The sequence below is a fragment of the Nyctereutes procyonoides genome, unplaced genomic scaffold, assembly GCF_905146905.1.
Source record: "Nyctereutes procyonoides isolate TBG_1078 unplaced genomic scaffold, NYPRO_anot_genome, whole genome shotgun sequence".
NCBI classification, from domain to species: Eukaryota; Metazoa; Chordata; class Mammalia; order Carnivora; family Canidae; genus Nyctereutes; species Nyctereutes procyonoides.
Window position 1 is genome coordinate 39061078 of NW_026575135.1, and position 16603 is coordinate 39077680.

At 37.1% G+C, this 16603-nt stretch overlaps 1 protein-coding gene across 8 annotated transcripts in view; it reads left to right on the forward strand.

Annotated features, from left to right (window-relative positions):
- Nucleotides 1-16603, forward strand: part of FREM1 (FRAS1 related extracellular matrix 1) — a 165193-nt gene that overhangs the window by 92443 nt on the left and 56147 nt on the right. For 7 of the 8 annotated variants that reach the window (XM_055302119.1, XM_055302120.1, XM_055302121.1 and 4 more), the window contains exons 20-23: nt 3542-3764; nt 7932-8076; nt 11577-11718; nt 14743-14938. In XM_055302119.1, coding sequence (XP_055158094.1) covers nt 3542-3764; nt 7932-8076; nt 11577-11718; nt 14743-14938 — 706 coding nt within the window. Of the gene's footprint in view, nt 1-3541; nt 3765-7931; nt 8077-11576; nt 11719-14742; nt 14939-16603 lie in introns of those variants that run through there. The other variant, XM_055302123.1, reaches the window with a different exon arrangement.

Sequence of the window (16603 nt, forward strand, 5' to 3'; positions counted from 1 at the left end):
AGGAGAGAGAGAGAGAATATGAGTGGAAGAGGCAGAGAGAGAGGCAGGGAGAGAATCCTCAATCAGACTCTGCTGAGCTTGGAGCCTGACACAGGGCTCCATCTCACTACCCTGAGATCAGGGCCTGACCTGAAAGCAAGAAACCACCTGGGCACCCCGTTATATAGCTGTTTATAAAGATATATGGAATGAAAAAATACAATTTGAATCATTTTTTTATGTAGTTTTAAAGCTATCTTTCTATGATGTTTGTTTTATTTAAAAATTCAGATAGTTAAAATGGCCATGATATCACTTCTCAGATAACACCTGTTGTCCTAATTCACATGTATTAAAGCATATTTTTATGTAGCTGTTTTCTAAAAGCTATTTTTATACTGTCTTTAAAAATATAATAATATGGGCAGCCTGGGTGGCTCAGCGGCTTAGCCCCGCCTTCAGCCCCAGAGCCTGATCCTGGAGACCTGGGATTGAGTCCCATGACGGGCTCCTTGCATGGAGCCTGCTTCTCCCTCTGCCTGTGTCTGCCTCTCTCTCTCCTGAATAAATAAATAAAGTATAAAATAAAATAAAATAAAAGTATAATAATAAAAATATATGGTCATACAAGTTAGAATAGTGAAAAACATATGCAATGAAATATGACAGTCTCTCTCTTCTGTAGCCTCTACCTACAGCCACTCCCATTGATTGAGTTTTAGTAATTCTTCAAAAATAACTTGTGCACATGCCAGTGATTTGTGTGTATGTGTGTGTGTATAATATATATGCAATTTTTCTGTATTTACTTATAAATCAGGGATCATATTATGCCTACTATTCTGCTTTTTAAAAATCTAATTAGCGAATCCGTGGGTGGCTCAGTGATTTAGCGCCTGCCTTCAGCCCAGGGCGTGATCCTGGAGTCCCGGGATCGAGTCCCACATCAGGCTCCCTGCATGGAGCCTGCTTCTCCCTCTGCCTGTGTTTTGTCTCTGCCTTACTGTCTTTCTGTGTGTCTCATGAATAAATAAGTAAAATCTTTTTTAAAAAATCTATTTAAATATATTGGAAACCTTTTCATATCAGCATAATAATCTTTTAAAACAATTCTATTTTTTACATATGATTATTTAATTCAGACATGTGTACCACAAATCTTGGTTAAATGGATCAGCATAGGCTTTGGAGTAAGAGGGACTTGGGTGCTGCCATTTACTGGTTGTAGGGTCCTGGATAAATTATTTCTCTCTATCTTTCTGTTTCCTTATCTGCAAACTGTGTATCAAATCCTTAAGGGGTACCTATGATGCTCAAGGTCGTCAGGCACATACTAGACCCTTAATAAATAGGTACTGTTTGTATTATTGCTGTTATGTTGGGCATCTTTTTTCGGACATTTACCAAAGCAAATATTATCTATTTTGAAACCATTATCTAGTCTTATTTGTCACTAAAAATTATCAAATTCTAAATACAAAAGACTTCATTTGATCTGAATTTTCTACTATCTCTTCATGGTATATGAGAGTCATCTCATGAAGAGATTTAAGAGCCAGCTCCTATACTTCCTCTTCTGTTGGCACATGAGTTTCTCTAGAGAGCACTTCAGTAATTACGAGAGAGAGGAAAAACTCTACAATGAGTCTTCTATACCTACCTCTGTTGTCACCTATCTATCAAGAGTTGGAGTTTCTGAAATAATTAGGCCACTGGGAAATTGTCCCTTGCTCTTCTTGGAAAGTAATCGTACTTATATTACCTGTTCACTCATTAGGGAAGCTATTGAAGAGTAACAAATATGGAGGCCCATGTATTACTGGCAGAGCTGGCTTTCATCTTTAAATGATTTTTAAAAATAGTCATATTTAGCTTGCTTTTTTGGGGAAAAGTGTATTTCTTGTAGACAGTTGAGCTTCCATCAAGTTGGGCTGCAACTTGCAAAAAACGATGAGGTTTTAGTTTAAGATATTATAATCCATTTCAAACTGCTCTTCTAGTGAGTTGCTGCATTTTGTGTATATTGATCTAAACCTTTTATTTGTGATCTCAATAGATTCATTGTGCAAAAAAGAATCCCAATTTTTCCAATGAAATATCCCAGTTATATTGTAAAGTAATTTACCATTTTCTAAATAAGAAAGCCATATATATAGTGAGCCCAAGTCCTAAGCTTGATTGAAAAAGGGGTATTAGACCATATTTTAGGTTGCTTTATTAAAATTCTTGGAGAAAAAGGCAAGTCACCATCAAAGATGATTTCACAATTACATCATTGCACATTAAATTATGATGCCATCTTAGTCCTCAGTAAGGACTAAGATACAAGAAAACCAGCATCATTTTAGCCCAAGTATCAGAATGGCAAGTGATTCTTCTTCACTTCACTAGACACTGGTAGCAGGAAGGCTGTCTCAGTAAGAGAGGCTGCAGAGAAAGGGCATTTTCACAAATCTAAACCATATGTATCCTTTAAGGCTACATGCCCACTCTACCATGAAGACATCTCTGGTCTTCTCCACCCTTTTGCACTTCTTGTTTATCTATATTTAGTAGCCCTAAATAATTTTCTTCCTTGCATTATAATTATTGATGGACAGGCCTTCATGGTTTCATCTGACTTTGATTCTTTAGAATCTTCTTATTCCCCACAGCATGAGACCCAGTGCATTGCAGATTACCGATAAGCATCTGTTAAGTGTATACACTCTGATTGTTTAGATCTTGCTATGTTTCAAAAGAGGAAACAAGTGTTTCTTTGTTCTCTTTATTCTTGCCATGAGAAAAATATTGAGACAGTTAAGTACCATGTCAAGTTATAAATGGCTAGATCCCACCCGAAATGAAAATAGTCAGTTCTCTTTGTCCTTAAAGGATTATAAAACCTGAGGTGGGGGATAGGGGTGGGAGGAGTTATTTCAGGAAAATTGAGGCATAAGGACTGGGGAGAGGTGTGGGACCCAGAATTAAACTGAACACTATTATGTATCCAGAAGCATCCTTCTCAATTGTTGTTGATTATAATTGAAATACAGAAGGTTTTCCTGCAATGGCAAAAAAATAGAAACATAAAATACCCCTGGTGCACAGAACACACATTCGTACCATTTCTAATGCAGAAATGAGAATTGTGAAAGCAACATGGTTCAGGAAGTTAAAATAACAGATTAGGATCTGAAGGTGAAGGGTCTACATTTAGTTTTACAGTTGAACTCTTGACTTCCAGAAAGCAAGCATTCTTTTGATTGCTTTTCCCCTGACTTTTGAATTATCAGGAAAAAAGGTGTGTGTGTGTGTGTGTGTGTGTGTGTGTGTTTTGTCCTTAATGGTAATGAATAAACTGCTTTGAAATCTTCAGAGAAAACATGAGAGAGATTAATAGATTTATCCTTTTCTTCTAAGCTCATGTTAAACAAGCTATTTCTTTTTATGACTCATTACACACAAATTTCAGAGAAAATTTGCAGTAGGATATCTTAAACTTATTTCTTTTGAGCAATTTGCTAAAAGAAAGACAAATTTTAGTTCTACACAACTGACTTTCTGACTTGCTTTTGCTCAGGTGTGTGAGGGTCAGATGAAAGAACTGGAATCCTCCACCATCAATGCAGCTGATCTGGATGTTCCCAAAGACCCCTTGCTGTTCAGCATCACTCATAAACCACGCCATGGCCTCCTCATCAACAGGGTGCTTAGCAAAGACTTTCCTCAAAATAAGCAGTCTGTCAACCCTGACCAGAAGCACGAACTTGTTCAGAACTTTTCCTTGGAACTTCTCAAGAATGGTAGATTATGTTCTATTTATATTCATTTATTGTTATTGATTTAATAATGTAGTCCATAAAAGATAATAATAAATCTTATATATAGGAAGTGAAGAAATAGCATTCAACTGCTTTATTCATTTATCCCTCAAGGGTTTTCTCTGGGCTCTGGGTTAATATAGGGCATGAAGCCTCAGAGATAGTGGGTAGTTGAAAAGGAGATATGTTTTCTTTCACTTTGGGAGCATCACTAAAAATGATATTTGTGGGGCACCTGGATGGCTCAGTCAGTTAAGTGTCTGACCCTTGATTTTGGCTCAGGTCATGATCTTGTGGTTGTGGGATTGCGCCCTACATTGGGCTCTATGCTCAGTGGGGAGTTGGCTTGAGATTCTCTCTTTCCTCTCCCTCTACCCCTTCCCCTGCTCATGCTCTCCCTCTCTCTCAAGGAAATAAATAAATCTTTAAAGAAAATGACATTTGTGCATTTGTGATTTTGGGTATTTTAGCTCCAACTTTTTCATGTCGTAATAAAAAATTCCTTTTTAAAACTACTGAGATCATGGAACCTAAATTTGAAGAGATTTGTCGGCCAAAATTTCTATGTTTGAAACAAATATAGAACCACATATAATAGCTCATTATTCTCTGTGGAGATAATTTGTTCTTTAAGGAAGTGACACATTGGAATAGCAGCCTGAATTATTTTTTAATTACTCTTTTTAAAAAATCAATTTTATCCCATTTTCCAAATATAAACATACTTTTAGATGTAGGAGAAAAGGGTGGTTCTAGCATCACTGCCTACTCTCACTCTCCTTCCTGCCTTCACATATTGTTTCCCCAATCTGAACCCTGTTTCCTAGGCTAACCAACACACCATGCCTTCAGAACCAGGTAACTTCTGACCTCCCAATGGAGCCTCCCCCTACACCACGCTTTCCAGACCATCTCTTTCCCATGCTGGCTCCATCCAGCACTGGTTCAGCACTTTTTAAATTTTTCCATTCCCCAGCCAGGGCAAGCGCTCTGCCCCAAAGTTTATTTTGCAATAGTTGTACAGTGTCCTGGCACGTTTGAATTTGAAAAGTTAATTCATATATTTCTCAGTTTTTATCAATTGCAAAGAAAGAAATTCTGGGGCTTAAGAGATGATATTACCAAATCAACAACCGTGTGTATCAAATAATACAATATGTTTTTACAGTGGTTATTTTTTTTCAAATTTGGCAAAGGAAAATGAATAATCAAATTTTACTCTCAACAAAGCCTGCTTTTAATTGGTTATTATTATTTAAATATTGTATTATTTGGTTAATAAGCATGCATATTGGTAAAGTTTGCAATATACAATGATTTTGAAGAAAAAATGAATGGTTTACATAAATTAATACTTTGGTCAATAGCTTGGTGACATTCTCAGAGATTAGATTTTTGTCTTCATTTTATTTTTGATTCATTTATGGTTACATATTTTAAAAAACTTTAATATATTCTCACATACATCCTCCCATGCCAAACATACAGAACTTATAAAACTGCCACCACATTATGTAATCGGTTTTTTTCTTATCAACTATAATAAACCTCTTACCTTTTAAATGCTAATTGAAAAGATGGTTTGTGATAACTAGCTTTTCATTGTATAGGAGAACTACACTGTAATTTTATGTATCTTCTATTTTTAAATGTGCAGATAGCTTTTCATTTCTTGATATTACATGTTATACATAAACATATTTTACATATGTTTTTGTAATATAAATCTTAGACCATATCTCTTAGAATTTTTTAGCATAAGTTTTTATAATGAAATTACTTGGTAAAAAAAAGGTGACCATTTATAATATTTTTAGGGGAAAATTGCCATTGCATGATATACATGAGCATGCCTATTTTCCTAATCAAGAGAGGATATTTTTTAAAACTTTTGCATGTTTGGTAGTAAATAACAGTCTCTCACTGTTATCTTAATTTGAAATTTTTAGATTATGAGTAAGATTTACCAAACTTTTGTATTTATTGACCATCTATGTTTCACCTTTTGTAAATTGCTTGATAATGTCCTTTTCTCATTTTTCCATTGATTTATATCAACTTATGAGTTGATTAAATATTAATGTTTCATTTTTTTGTCACATGTTACAGATAAGTTTTTCTCTATTTTATTTGCCTTTTAATTCATAGTCTTAAGTACAGAACTCATAAATTATGAGTGGTGTAATTCATCATTATTTTTCTTTCCTTTTTTTTTGTTTTTGTATTAGGAAGATGTTCTACATTCAGAAATAAGATATTTACTTGTGTTTTCTTCCAAATATTTTAAAACATCTTTATTGAGATATAATTCACATGCCATAATACCCACCCATTTAAAGTCTACAATTCAGAGGTTCTTTTAGATGTTCATCATCATGATCATTTAGAGAACACTTTTATCATCCCCCAAAAGAAATACTATACTCATTAGCAGTTATTCTCATCCTTTTCTTCATCAACCCTTGGCAACCAGTAACCTATTTTTTATCTTATAGATTTGTTTATTCTGACATTTCAGAATCATATAAATAGAATATATGACCTTTTATAAGGGTCTCTTTTATTTAACATAATGTTTTCAAGATTCATTCACATTGCAGCATGAGTCACTACTGTGCCATTCCTTGTTACTGCTAAATAATATTTCATTGTATGGACATACCGCATTTATTTAATCCATTCATCAGTTGATGGATATTTGGGTCTATTCTGTTTTTGCTGTTAACCTTCATGTATACATTTTTGTATGGGTATATACTTACATTTCTCTTAGGTCTGTATCTAGGAGTAAAACTGCTGGGTCATATGATAACTCTATGTTTAATATTTTGAGGAACTGCTAGACTGTTTTCCAAATTAGTGGCATCAGTTAACATTTCTACCAGTAATGTAAGAGAGTTCCAATTTCTCTGTATCCTCACCAATGTTTGTTACTATCTATCTTTTTATGATAGCCATTCCAGTGGGTGTGAGATAGTATCTCATTGTGATTTTGATTTCATTTCCCTAATAGCTAATAGTGTTCGGTATCTTTTCATGAGTTTATTGGCTATTTGTCTATGTTCTTATATCTTCTTTGGAAAAAGGTCTACTCAAATCTTTTGCCAATTTTATAATTGCGTTGTTTTTTTAATCACTGAGTTATAAGAGTTCTTCATATATTTGGGATACTAGACCCTCCCTTATCAGGTATATGATTTGTAAATGTTTTCTCCAGTGCTGTGGGCTGTTGTTTTGCTTTCTTGATAGTGTCATTTTAATTTTGATGAGATCTAAATTATCTGCCTTTTTTGGTTTTGTTTTGGTCACTTGTGCTTTTGGTGTCTTATCTAGAAACCATTGCCTAACTCAGAGTCACAAAAGATTTACTCTTATGTTTTCTTCCAACAGTTTTTCTGGTTTAGCTCTCATATTTAGGTCTATTATCCATTTGGAGTTCATTTTTGTATGTAATGTGAGGTAGAGATCCAACTTCATTCTATTGCCTGTGGCTTTTTAGTTGTCCCAGCATGATTTATTTGAAAAGGCCACTTTTTCCCCCTTGAATAGTTTTTGTACCCTTGATGAGAATAAGTTGCATGTAATGTAGGGATTCATTTGTGGACTCTTTTCTGTTAGATTAGTCTATATCTATTCTATGCCAGTTCCACATTGTCTTGATTACTGTAGTTTTGTAGTAAGTTTTGAAAATGGGAAATGTGAGTCTCCAACTTTGTTCTTTTTCAAGATTGTTTTGGCTATTCTGGGTCTCTTACATTTTCATATGAATGCTGTTTGGTTTTTAAAAAGTAGTTTTATATTTAAGTTTTGATTCATCTAGAATTTATTTTGGTTATTGGCTTGAAGTAGGTATCAAACTATAATTTTCCCCAAGTAATGAACCACTGTTCTCTTACAGTTTATTAAATAATATATGCTTTCCTCACTGATTTCTAAATAAGATCCTTATCAAATACTAAAGTATTTAAATATGAATTTTTAAAAATTAAAAGGCTAGTCTTGCTTCATAAAAGTTTAATTTTATCCTATTACACTGATTAGTGAACTCTTGCTGATACCAATACCTTGTAAATTAAAAGATTAAGTGTGTTTTGGAATGGTTTAATCATAAGAAAGATTTACTTTCTCTCTTTTTTCCCCTTCTTCCAGGAATGAAGTTGATGTATGTGCATGATGACTCAGAGACTCTTGCTGATGACTTTACAATCCAGTTGTCAGATGGGAAACATAAGATATTAAAAACCATTTCAGTAGAGATCACCCCAGTTAATGATGAGAAACCAATGCTGAGCAAGTAAGCTACCCGAAAAGAGTCCCTTTCAGATGTTCTAGAAAATTCTGTGGTCCGGAAGACTAGGTACAAATGTAATATGTGTCTTCCAGAGAGAAACAAGTCTTTGACAGTTCCTGTCTATCACAACTTGTCCCACCTGCTCAGGCACCTAGAACTTTTGGTACAAATGGTAGTTAATGTAACAACTCCTTAGCAGTTGTTAAATTCACCCTTTAATTATTCGATTTTCCTTTAAAAATTCCAGTTAGCTTTAAATAATTAAGAATGACTCAACCTTCTGTGTGGAATGAATAGTGTACTGAGTAAACACATGTGTACACACACACCAAAGTGTAATAGATGTATAGACTTAACTAAAGTGTGATAATATTAACTGCAGACAGTCCTCCCTGTGGATTTGAAACAAACTTTTAACTAAAAGTGGCTGAGGGAAACATATAAATGTCATTTCTTTCATCATCTTGGTATTTCATGATCCACCACTCCTCTGTGTTCCTTATGGATTGGTACTACCTTGCTACCTGATAGCAAAATGATCACTCATATGATCTTTTAAAAATTCTGAGCTAATATTAATTGCAGATCATCTCAGTGTCTCCCTCTCTAGATGATCACCTTGATCAGAGAGTGCAGAGTCTTCCAGTTATATTTCTGTAGCTCCAGCTATTTCTCTTATTACTGGCAACTGTACATATCTATATGAGGGTAAACCTTGAGAAGGCCCAGCTCTCTGGTGCTAGGTGCAGAGATGTGTCTGCTTCTTGGGACCTTTTTGACTGCTTCATATCTGTATTCAATGGCACAGCAGTGATAGGCATTGAGCAGACAGTCTGAGTTTTTATCAGGGAGCCAACAGCTTCCTGAAAGTGTGTAAACCCCCAAAGCCTCCTCTACTTTGCAGGAAAGAGGACACAAACAAGTCCCTTTTGATCCTGCCATTTCTCATGGGCCACCAGTATGCGAAATACTGATGATAGTTTTTTGGAGGGTTGCATCACAGACATCAGTTCCACAAAAAAGGTGCAGCAGGTTCTGCTTTCTGCTCTACTTTCTATTGTCTAGTTAGAATGTTGGACTGGTATGACCATGATTTGTAAAATGAAACTATGAAGAGTATTGCAGTATTAAGTAACCTCTTTCTGATGACCTCACTGTATCTAAGAGGAAGGGAGAGAAGTGCAAACTGGTGTCTATTAAGTGCTCACTCTGTGACAGACACTGTTTTGAATCCTTTTACAGATATTTCCTTAAATTTCCACTAAAATTATGGGAAATAAGTGTTGTTATCCTTACTGAGAAAACTGAGACCAGACAGGTCACATAATGGGGCACTTACTCAACTCTGATCTCCTGTTTCTTGCTATGCTCTTGCTATTAAACTGCCTGACATAGTTTTATCTACAGAATCACCAAATCTCCTTTGCTCTGTTTCCAGATCCCCTCTTTTTCTTTCTTTTCTTTTTTCCCTCTCTCCTATAGAGGGGAAGTTCTATTGCTTCTTCTTCCGTTTCCACGTGTGTCCTTGGGTAGATCACCTCTTGCCTCCTCCCAGAATGTGCTCCATGATTTTCTTCTCTTAGATCTCTAGTCCCTGCCTTCTCATTCCTTCTGTTAACAAGACAAGGGACATAGTTAGTGGTGAAGAGAGCAGATTCTGGAGCCAGACTGCCTTGGTTCAGCCGCTAACCAGTTGTGTGGCCTTGAAAATGTCACTTCACCTCTCTCTACCTTTTAATCAACTTATTTGTTAGTGGAGAGTATAACAGTATCCTCTTCATAGGGTCTTTGCAGGGGTTAAATGAATTAAAATATGTAAAAGCACTTGAAAGACTGGCTAATATACAGAAAGCACTCCTAAGTGCTAGTTATTACCATTATTAACAGGTATTCTCATTCTAAAACCACAAAGATGACCCAGTTCCTCATTTATTTTAGTGCCAAACTATTTGGAGGAATAGCTTGTGCTTCATCCATTTCTGCCCAACCTTCCCCACTTTATTAAAACTACTCCCTTAAACATTACCTTTGACCTTCCTACGGAATTGAATGGTTCATCTTACCTTGCTGGTCCCTGTTAGATTTTGACACCTTTTCTTTGGTATTCCTTTTGATGCTATGGTAGATGCTTTTGGTTCTCTGAGTCATGCTCCCTTAGTCCCCCCTCTGATTGTAATTGCTCTTGTCGAACACACCATGCACACTCTCAGGGTTCCATTACCAGTGCCTCAGTGCATCGCTCCCCTTCTTGTGTGGCTTAGGGCTTTCTCTGAAGTAGCACTGACCCATTTGGCTCATGTCCAGAAACAGCAGAAGACACTCTGATGGTAGCTCCCAACCTATGAGATAAATAAATGTCCTGCACTCCCATCCTTCAGAAGCACAATTTGAAGCATATTCTATATGATTCTTCAAAAGATCCCCAGCAGCATTGAGTGCCATAGTAGTAAAAGCACCTTTTGTTACCTTATTCCTTCTGCCTCTGTCTCGTTCCTCACTTCTCTCTCTTGCTTCCTGGGATCACTTCCCAAATAAATTACCTTCACCATAGTCCTTGTCCCACAGTCTCTTTCAACATAAGTCAGACTATGACATACTTTCTTCTCCTTTGGCCCCTCTGTTATCTCATTCTGACACTTTCCCTCCTCCCAGACTCCTTATCTTCTTCCTCACATTGGCTTCCTTCCTGTTTTGATTAATCTGGTTCTATTAATGGCACCACTAATCTCCATAGTCATCCAGTCAACTGATTCATTAACCTTCTAGAGTAATGGGATTAGTATTCTCTAGGAATGAGGTGGGCAAAAATCACCCTCTACTGCCAGGGAAGATGTCAGTCCTGGAGAGGCAATAAAGTCACCAGGTAAAAGAGGTTACAGCTGATGTGCCTGGGCTCTGACTCGTCAACAGGAGCATGGAAGGTTATTGGAATGCCAGTTGATGCTACTTAAATGTCCTTCATTATCTGCATCCCAAGGAAACTTCACCAGTTTTTATCAGAAACCAAGCTGTCCAGTTAGACAGCATTTGGCCATGTGTGGTGACCAAAACTGAAGGCTAGAAACCGGTGGAAAGAAATCCCTTCCCCACCTTGGTTAGACCAAGGAAAATGGCTCTATTGGCTGGGAAAGGAGTAGCAGCATAGAGGAACTGCAAAGTCATAGTAGCAGCATTTATGGTAGAAGCAGCAGCTACTCATCCCAGCTTTGTCGTCAGGATGCCAGGCGCAAACCTGGCAGCTGTAACACTTGGGAAAGATCAGTCACTGTGAAGAGAATGCTTGCTACCTAGAAGTGTTACCAGGGCAAGGAAGAATAATGTAGAGGGCCATGTATTGCCTAAGAATCTCCAGATTCAAATGGTATTTCATAAAGGGTACCAGGACACCAGTGGCTAAGCCACTGAATTTCTTTAAGTAAGTTTTTGTAATTGTTGAAGAGTCAGAACTGTAATAGTCATTGTGAATGACCATCCTATCAAACTAGACATCTTCCTTTTTACAGGAAGGCTGAAATTACAATGAAAATGGGTGAAACTCGAATTATTTCTAGTGCTGTTCTTTCAGCCATAGATAAAGACTCACCCAGGGAGAAGATTTACTATTTATTTGAAAGGCTTCCACAAAATGGGCAACTTCAACTTAAGGTTAGTAGCCTTTTTACTTTTACTTTTCAAAACTCATGTAGCAGGTATAAATTTTCTTGATACACTGACTTCTATAACTGAATCTATCCTCTAATAGCTGTATTTTGCCCAGAGGTAGAAAATTTAATTTTGTTAGTTTGAGGTGAATTCACACCATTCTAAATTTTCTTACTCAACTCAGGCCAAATTCGACCAATATTAGGGTTCTTTGTTGTTCCTGCTCCCCTGGGATTGTACCTAAATTTTTGGGAGAGGGGCTGGTGAGGGTAAAGCAAATTGTCTAATGGCTGATGAGAACCAGGAGATATCTTAATTATCACCAGATTTTTTAAAAATTTCTTTTTTTAAAGGATTATATTTATTTATTCATGAGAGATACACAGAGAGAGACACAGGCAGTGGGAAAAGCAGGCTTCCCTCAGGGAGCCTAATGTGGGACTTGATCCCAGGACTCCGAGATCAAAACCTCAACCACTGAGGCACCCAGGCATCCCTTAAAAATTTTTTTCAAACAGACTTTGCAGAGCTGTTGTTGTGGATATTAACAATCTGATTCTCAAGTTTATATGGAGAGGCAAAATGCACAAAATAGTAAACAAAAAGGAGAAAAAAAATTAAAGGAATAGGACTTACTATCAAGTCGCATTAATTTAGCATGGATTCGGTGAAAGAACAGACAACTAAATCAGTGGAACAGAACAGAGAGCCCAGACGTAGACCGTTATAAAAATATAGTCAACAGATCTTTGGCAAAAGAGCAGAGGCAATAGAATGGAGAAAAGATAGTCTTTTAACAAATGGTGCTCACCAGTCTGATTCAGACTGTGTGCATGATGCCCAAGGAATAGCCCAACACAAATTATAGATCAGTCACTTGAAAAGATCCCTTGAGTAATCCATCAAAATGTTTGTTTGAATGATGGATTAAGGCTAGCAACAACAACCACCAACCATCCCCAATGTGATTATTTGACTGAATGCTTAACTTTTAATGTAATGGAGACAGTCCTAGAAGAGCAGCGAGGATTCATTCTGCCTGGAACAGCTTGATTGTCTTAGATCGTAGGCACCATAGAGAATCAGAGTGAAGAGCAATCACTGATTTAAATTGAGGTACAGCTGTGCCCTTATTTCATTTCAAAGGGTAATGAAGCAGAAATGCAGTGAGAGCTCACACATTTGGGTAGCATGGGAAGCAAAGTGTTTTGGGTATGTGAAAATCCAGATGGGTCCAGGTTCCCAGGATGGCACCACATAGTTCTGTCCCAGCTCCCTTGGGCTTTGCCAAATCTCTCCAAGACAATGAATCAGGATTCTAGGACTCCTGGACTTTCTCAAGGGTTCTTGTGTTCTTGTTGGCTTTCCTTATTTTGCTCCACCTTGAGTCTGACTCTTATTTTCTTCTCCTTTGGGGCTTGCAAGTGATTTTGTTAGGTCAGAGCTGGCATTGGGAGTGCAAATGGGGAATTGCATGGAGATGAGAGATAGGAAAAGATATCTTCTTTTGTATTTACTTTCTCAGAAAAGATTATTAAAGAAAAAAGTTAAATAGAATTGCAGGCTATGCAGTTTAAAACCCGAAAGAGACTGTTTTGAAAACTAAATCTGCAAATAGGTCGTATGATAGAAACACATAATGACCTTAATTATTACAATGTAACTAACTTTTACTTACTGAGGCAGAAAATACCTCTGTACAAACATCAGATGAGCAGAAATTTTAAAGAGGTGGAAACTTTATAAAATAGGTCTAAAAGGAAGCGGTAACACAATGAGAGGAGGAGAGGGCGAGCATTTTTTGCCAGGAACTGGGAGTCTGGAATAATCTGTCAAAGGAAAGAAAAATAACACAAGGATTTAAATTTTTATTTTAGTCTCTTAAACCAAACAAGGAAAAATACAAGATAATATCGTAGAATAAATTTGTAAGATGACATTCTTCTTGAATTATGTCAAATGACTTTTATGAGCTATTCTTAGGGAAAGCTATTGTATCTTCAGAGAAAAACCAAAAAAAATTATAAATCCAATAGAGATTTATCATTATTATAAAGAACTCTCAGTTGTCAGTTCCCCCTAGCATAAGAACCTTTTTAAATTGAGAACACCATAATTTCTGCACTGAGTTCAGTATATATTTTTTTAAGATTTTATTTATTTATTCATGGGAGACACAGAGAGAGAGAGAGAGAGAAAGAGAGAGAGAGAGAGAGAGAGGCACAGAGACAAGCAGAGGGAGCAGCAGGCTCCATGCAGGGAGCCTGACGTGGGACTCCATCCCCGGTCTCCAGGATCACACCCTGGGCTGAAGGCGGCGCTAAACTGCTGAGCCACCCGGGCTGCCCCCAAGTTCAATATAGAATATATGGTTAGTCGATGTTAGCTGGTTTTTAGAAGATTCTGATAAAAAAATAATATGTGATATTTGCAGTTATTTTTTGCTGACTCAAGACATACAGAGAGGGAATGATTGGGATTTTGATCATTTTCTTTGAGCTTCAGTAAGGCTGGAAAAATGTGGCGGGAGTCAATACATCTGTTCTGTTTTTGTTTTATCTATTTCAGATAAGTCCAGTGATAAGCCAGTTTGAAAAAATAGTTTGATTAATTATATAATGATAGGAACTAAAAAAAAAAAGGAAACCCTCAAATGAAACATATTTAATTTTTAAAGAATCAATTTCAGCAGCTCGATTACCCACCTGCTCTCATTAATTGGAATATTTAATCAGCTATGATTGCTTATGATAAATACCTTGGAAGTAGCACTGCTGTTGAATTGCCACAGAACTGTCAAAAATCCTTTGGTGGAAGGTAGTTTTTCCCCCAAGGTCTTAATTGGTTTCAATTTATTTCTTTGAAAGGAAAAAATATAAGGTAAAATGGCAAAAAAAAAAAAAAAGCATTTGGAGTTTCCCTGAAATATCACTTATATTGGAGGTTTACGGGGGTATGGAAAATGTCCACTAACATAGCTTGGAAAGAAAAAACCGTGAGCAGCTGACTAACTCTGCCACCTTTCAGACAGGGAGGGACTGGGTCCCTCTCTACCCTGGCATGAAGTGCACTCAGGAAGAAGTGGATTTGAACTTGCTGAGATATGCACACACCGGGGCAATGGATTCCCAGGACCAAGACAGCTTTACCTTCTACCTCTGGGATGGTGACAACAGATCACCGGCATTTGACTGTCACATCACCATCAAGGATATGGGAAAAGGTAAAATATCCCTCACCAGGTTTATTGGGACTATGTTATATAACCAGAAGTGAGCTCATGTAAGCACTCAAAGGATTTCAACTAACTCCTTTCCTTCCTTCCTTCCTTCCTTCCTTCCTTCCTTCCTTCCTTCCTTCCTTCTCCCTTTCTATCTCCCTCTCTTTTTGCCTTTCTTCCTTCCATCCTTTGTACCTGAAATTCCATCATTTATGATTTGCTTCTCTGACTCCCCACCTGTTCTCCCGGGAAGCTGTAAGGTTCATGAGAATAGCCCATTCTATTTGTTGTTTTTAGTATTTCAGAAAGCCTATTGGAAATCCAGCCTTGCTCACAATGTGGCGGCACAGGCTGCTTTAAGAGTCAGGGATTTCTAAAAAAAAAAAAAAAAGAGTCAGGGATTTCTGCTCTAAGTAAAATTTTACCAAATCAATGTGATAACTAATTTTATTCACAGGAAGTGAAATATTACTTGAAAACGAAGTTTCAGAGGAAAAACTTTTCCAATATAATAATACAAAGAAATAAAAACATATTTTAAAATTTAAAAATCATAAAAAGGAAGGTGGTCATTAAAAAGGTTAGACCGTTGCTCTCTTCACTTTGAAAGCGCTAATACCAACTCTTCTAGGGACAAGAGAGAACACAAGGAGATACTAAGCTTCTCTTGAATTAGCAGACCCTTTGTATAGTAGGACTCAGGAACCTCAGTAGCATATAAATGGTAGAAGGAGGAGGGTGAAAAAAATACTGGGAAGGAAGCACAACCAACAGTTGGACAGTTGATGCCCAATTGTCACTGCCCCATAATTTTTCTTGGAGTTTATGTGAGGAAGGTATGTTCATTTCTAGTTCATCCATATGGTCCCAAAATCTCTATATTCCTAGGCCCATGCATTTTCTTGAATCTTCAGTGCATCCCTGATTGACAGAATGCTTCCTTTTTCACCTTGCTGCCAGGAAGCTCAGAATGGCAGTACAACTCTTACATCAAGGGTGTCATAGAATTACAATTGTTTTGAATATTTCTCTTTTTAATTTCAGTCAGCATGATAGATTTGGAGATGTTTATTTGGGGCTCTAAAATAACTATTTTATTATTTGCATGTTTCTGGTTGTAAAATATCTTCCTTGAAGATGTCTAATAATAAGTGACCCTTAAAGAAGCTAATTATTACCATACCATACCTCTTACTTTCTGCAAAAGTAAGACTACTGTGGTTATCATCAACATATGTCCAGGCAGGGGCACCTGGGTGGCTCAGTGGTTGAGCATCTGCCTTCAGCTCAGGTCGTGATCCCGGGATCCTGGGATTGAGTCCCGCATGGGGCTCCCCGCGGGAAGTCTGCTTCTCCCCTCTGCCTGTGTCTCTGCCTCTTTCTCTGCATCTCTCATGAATAATATATATATATCCCCAGGCAAAATGTAAAGCAAGTCCTATATTAGCGCAGACAGCTAATGTATTAGGATAGACTGCCCTTGGCTAAGCACAGAACATTCACTGAAGAGGAGGAGATATCTGTTCTATATAGCCATCTTGGGATTTTTTCCAACTAGAGGTCCTTCATCTCTGAAGGCCTTGGAGTCACTCCAGAAGTGAAACATAGAGGAAAATAAGAGGATGACTGGCCTGGGCTTAGAGGCACCTGTCTTCTGCACATCCGGGT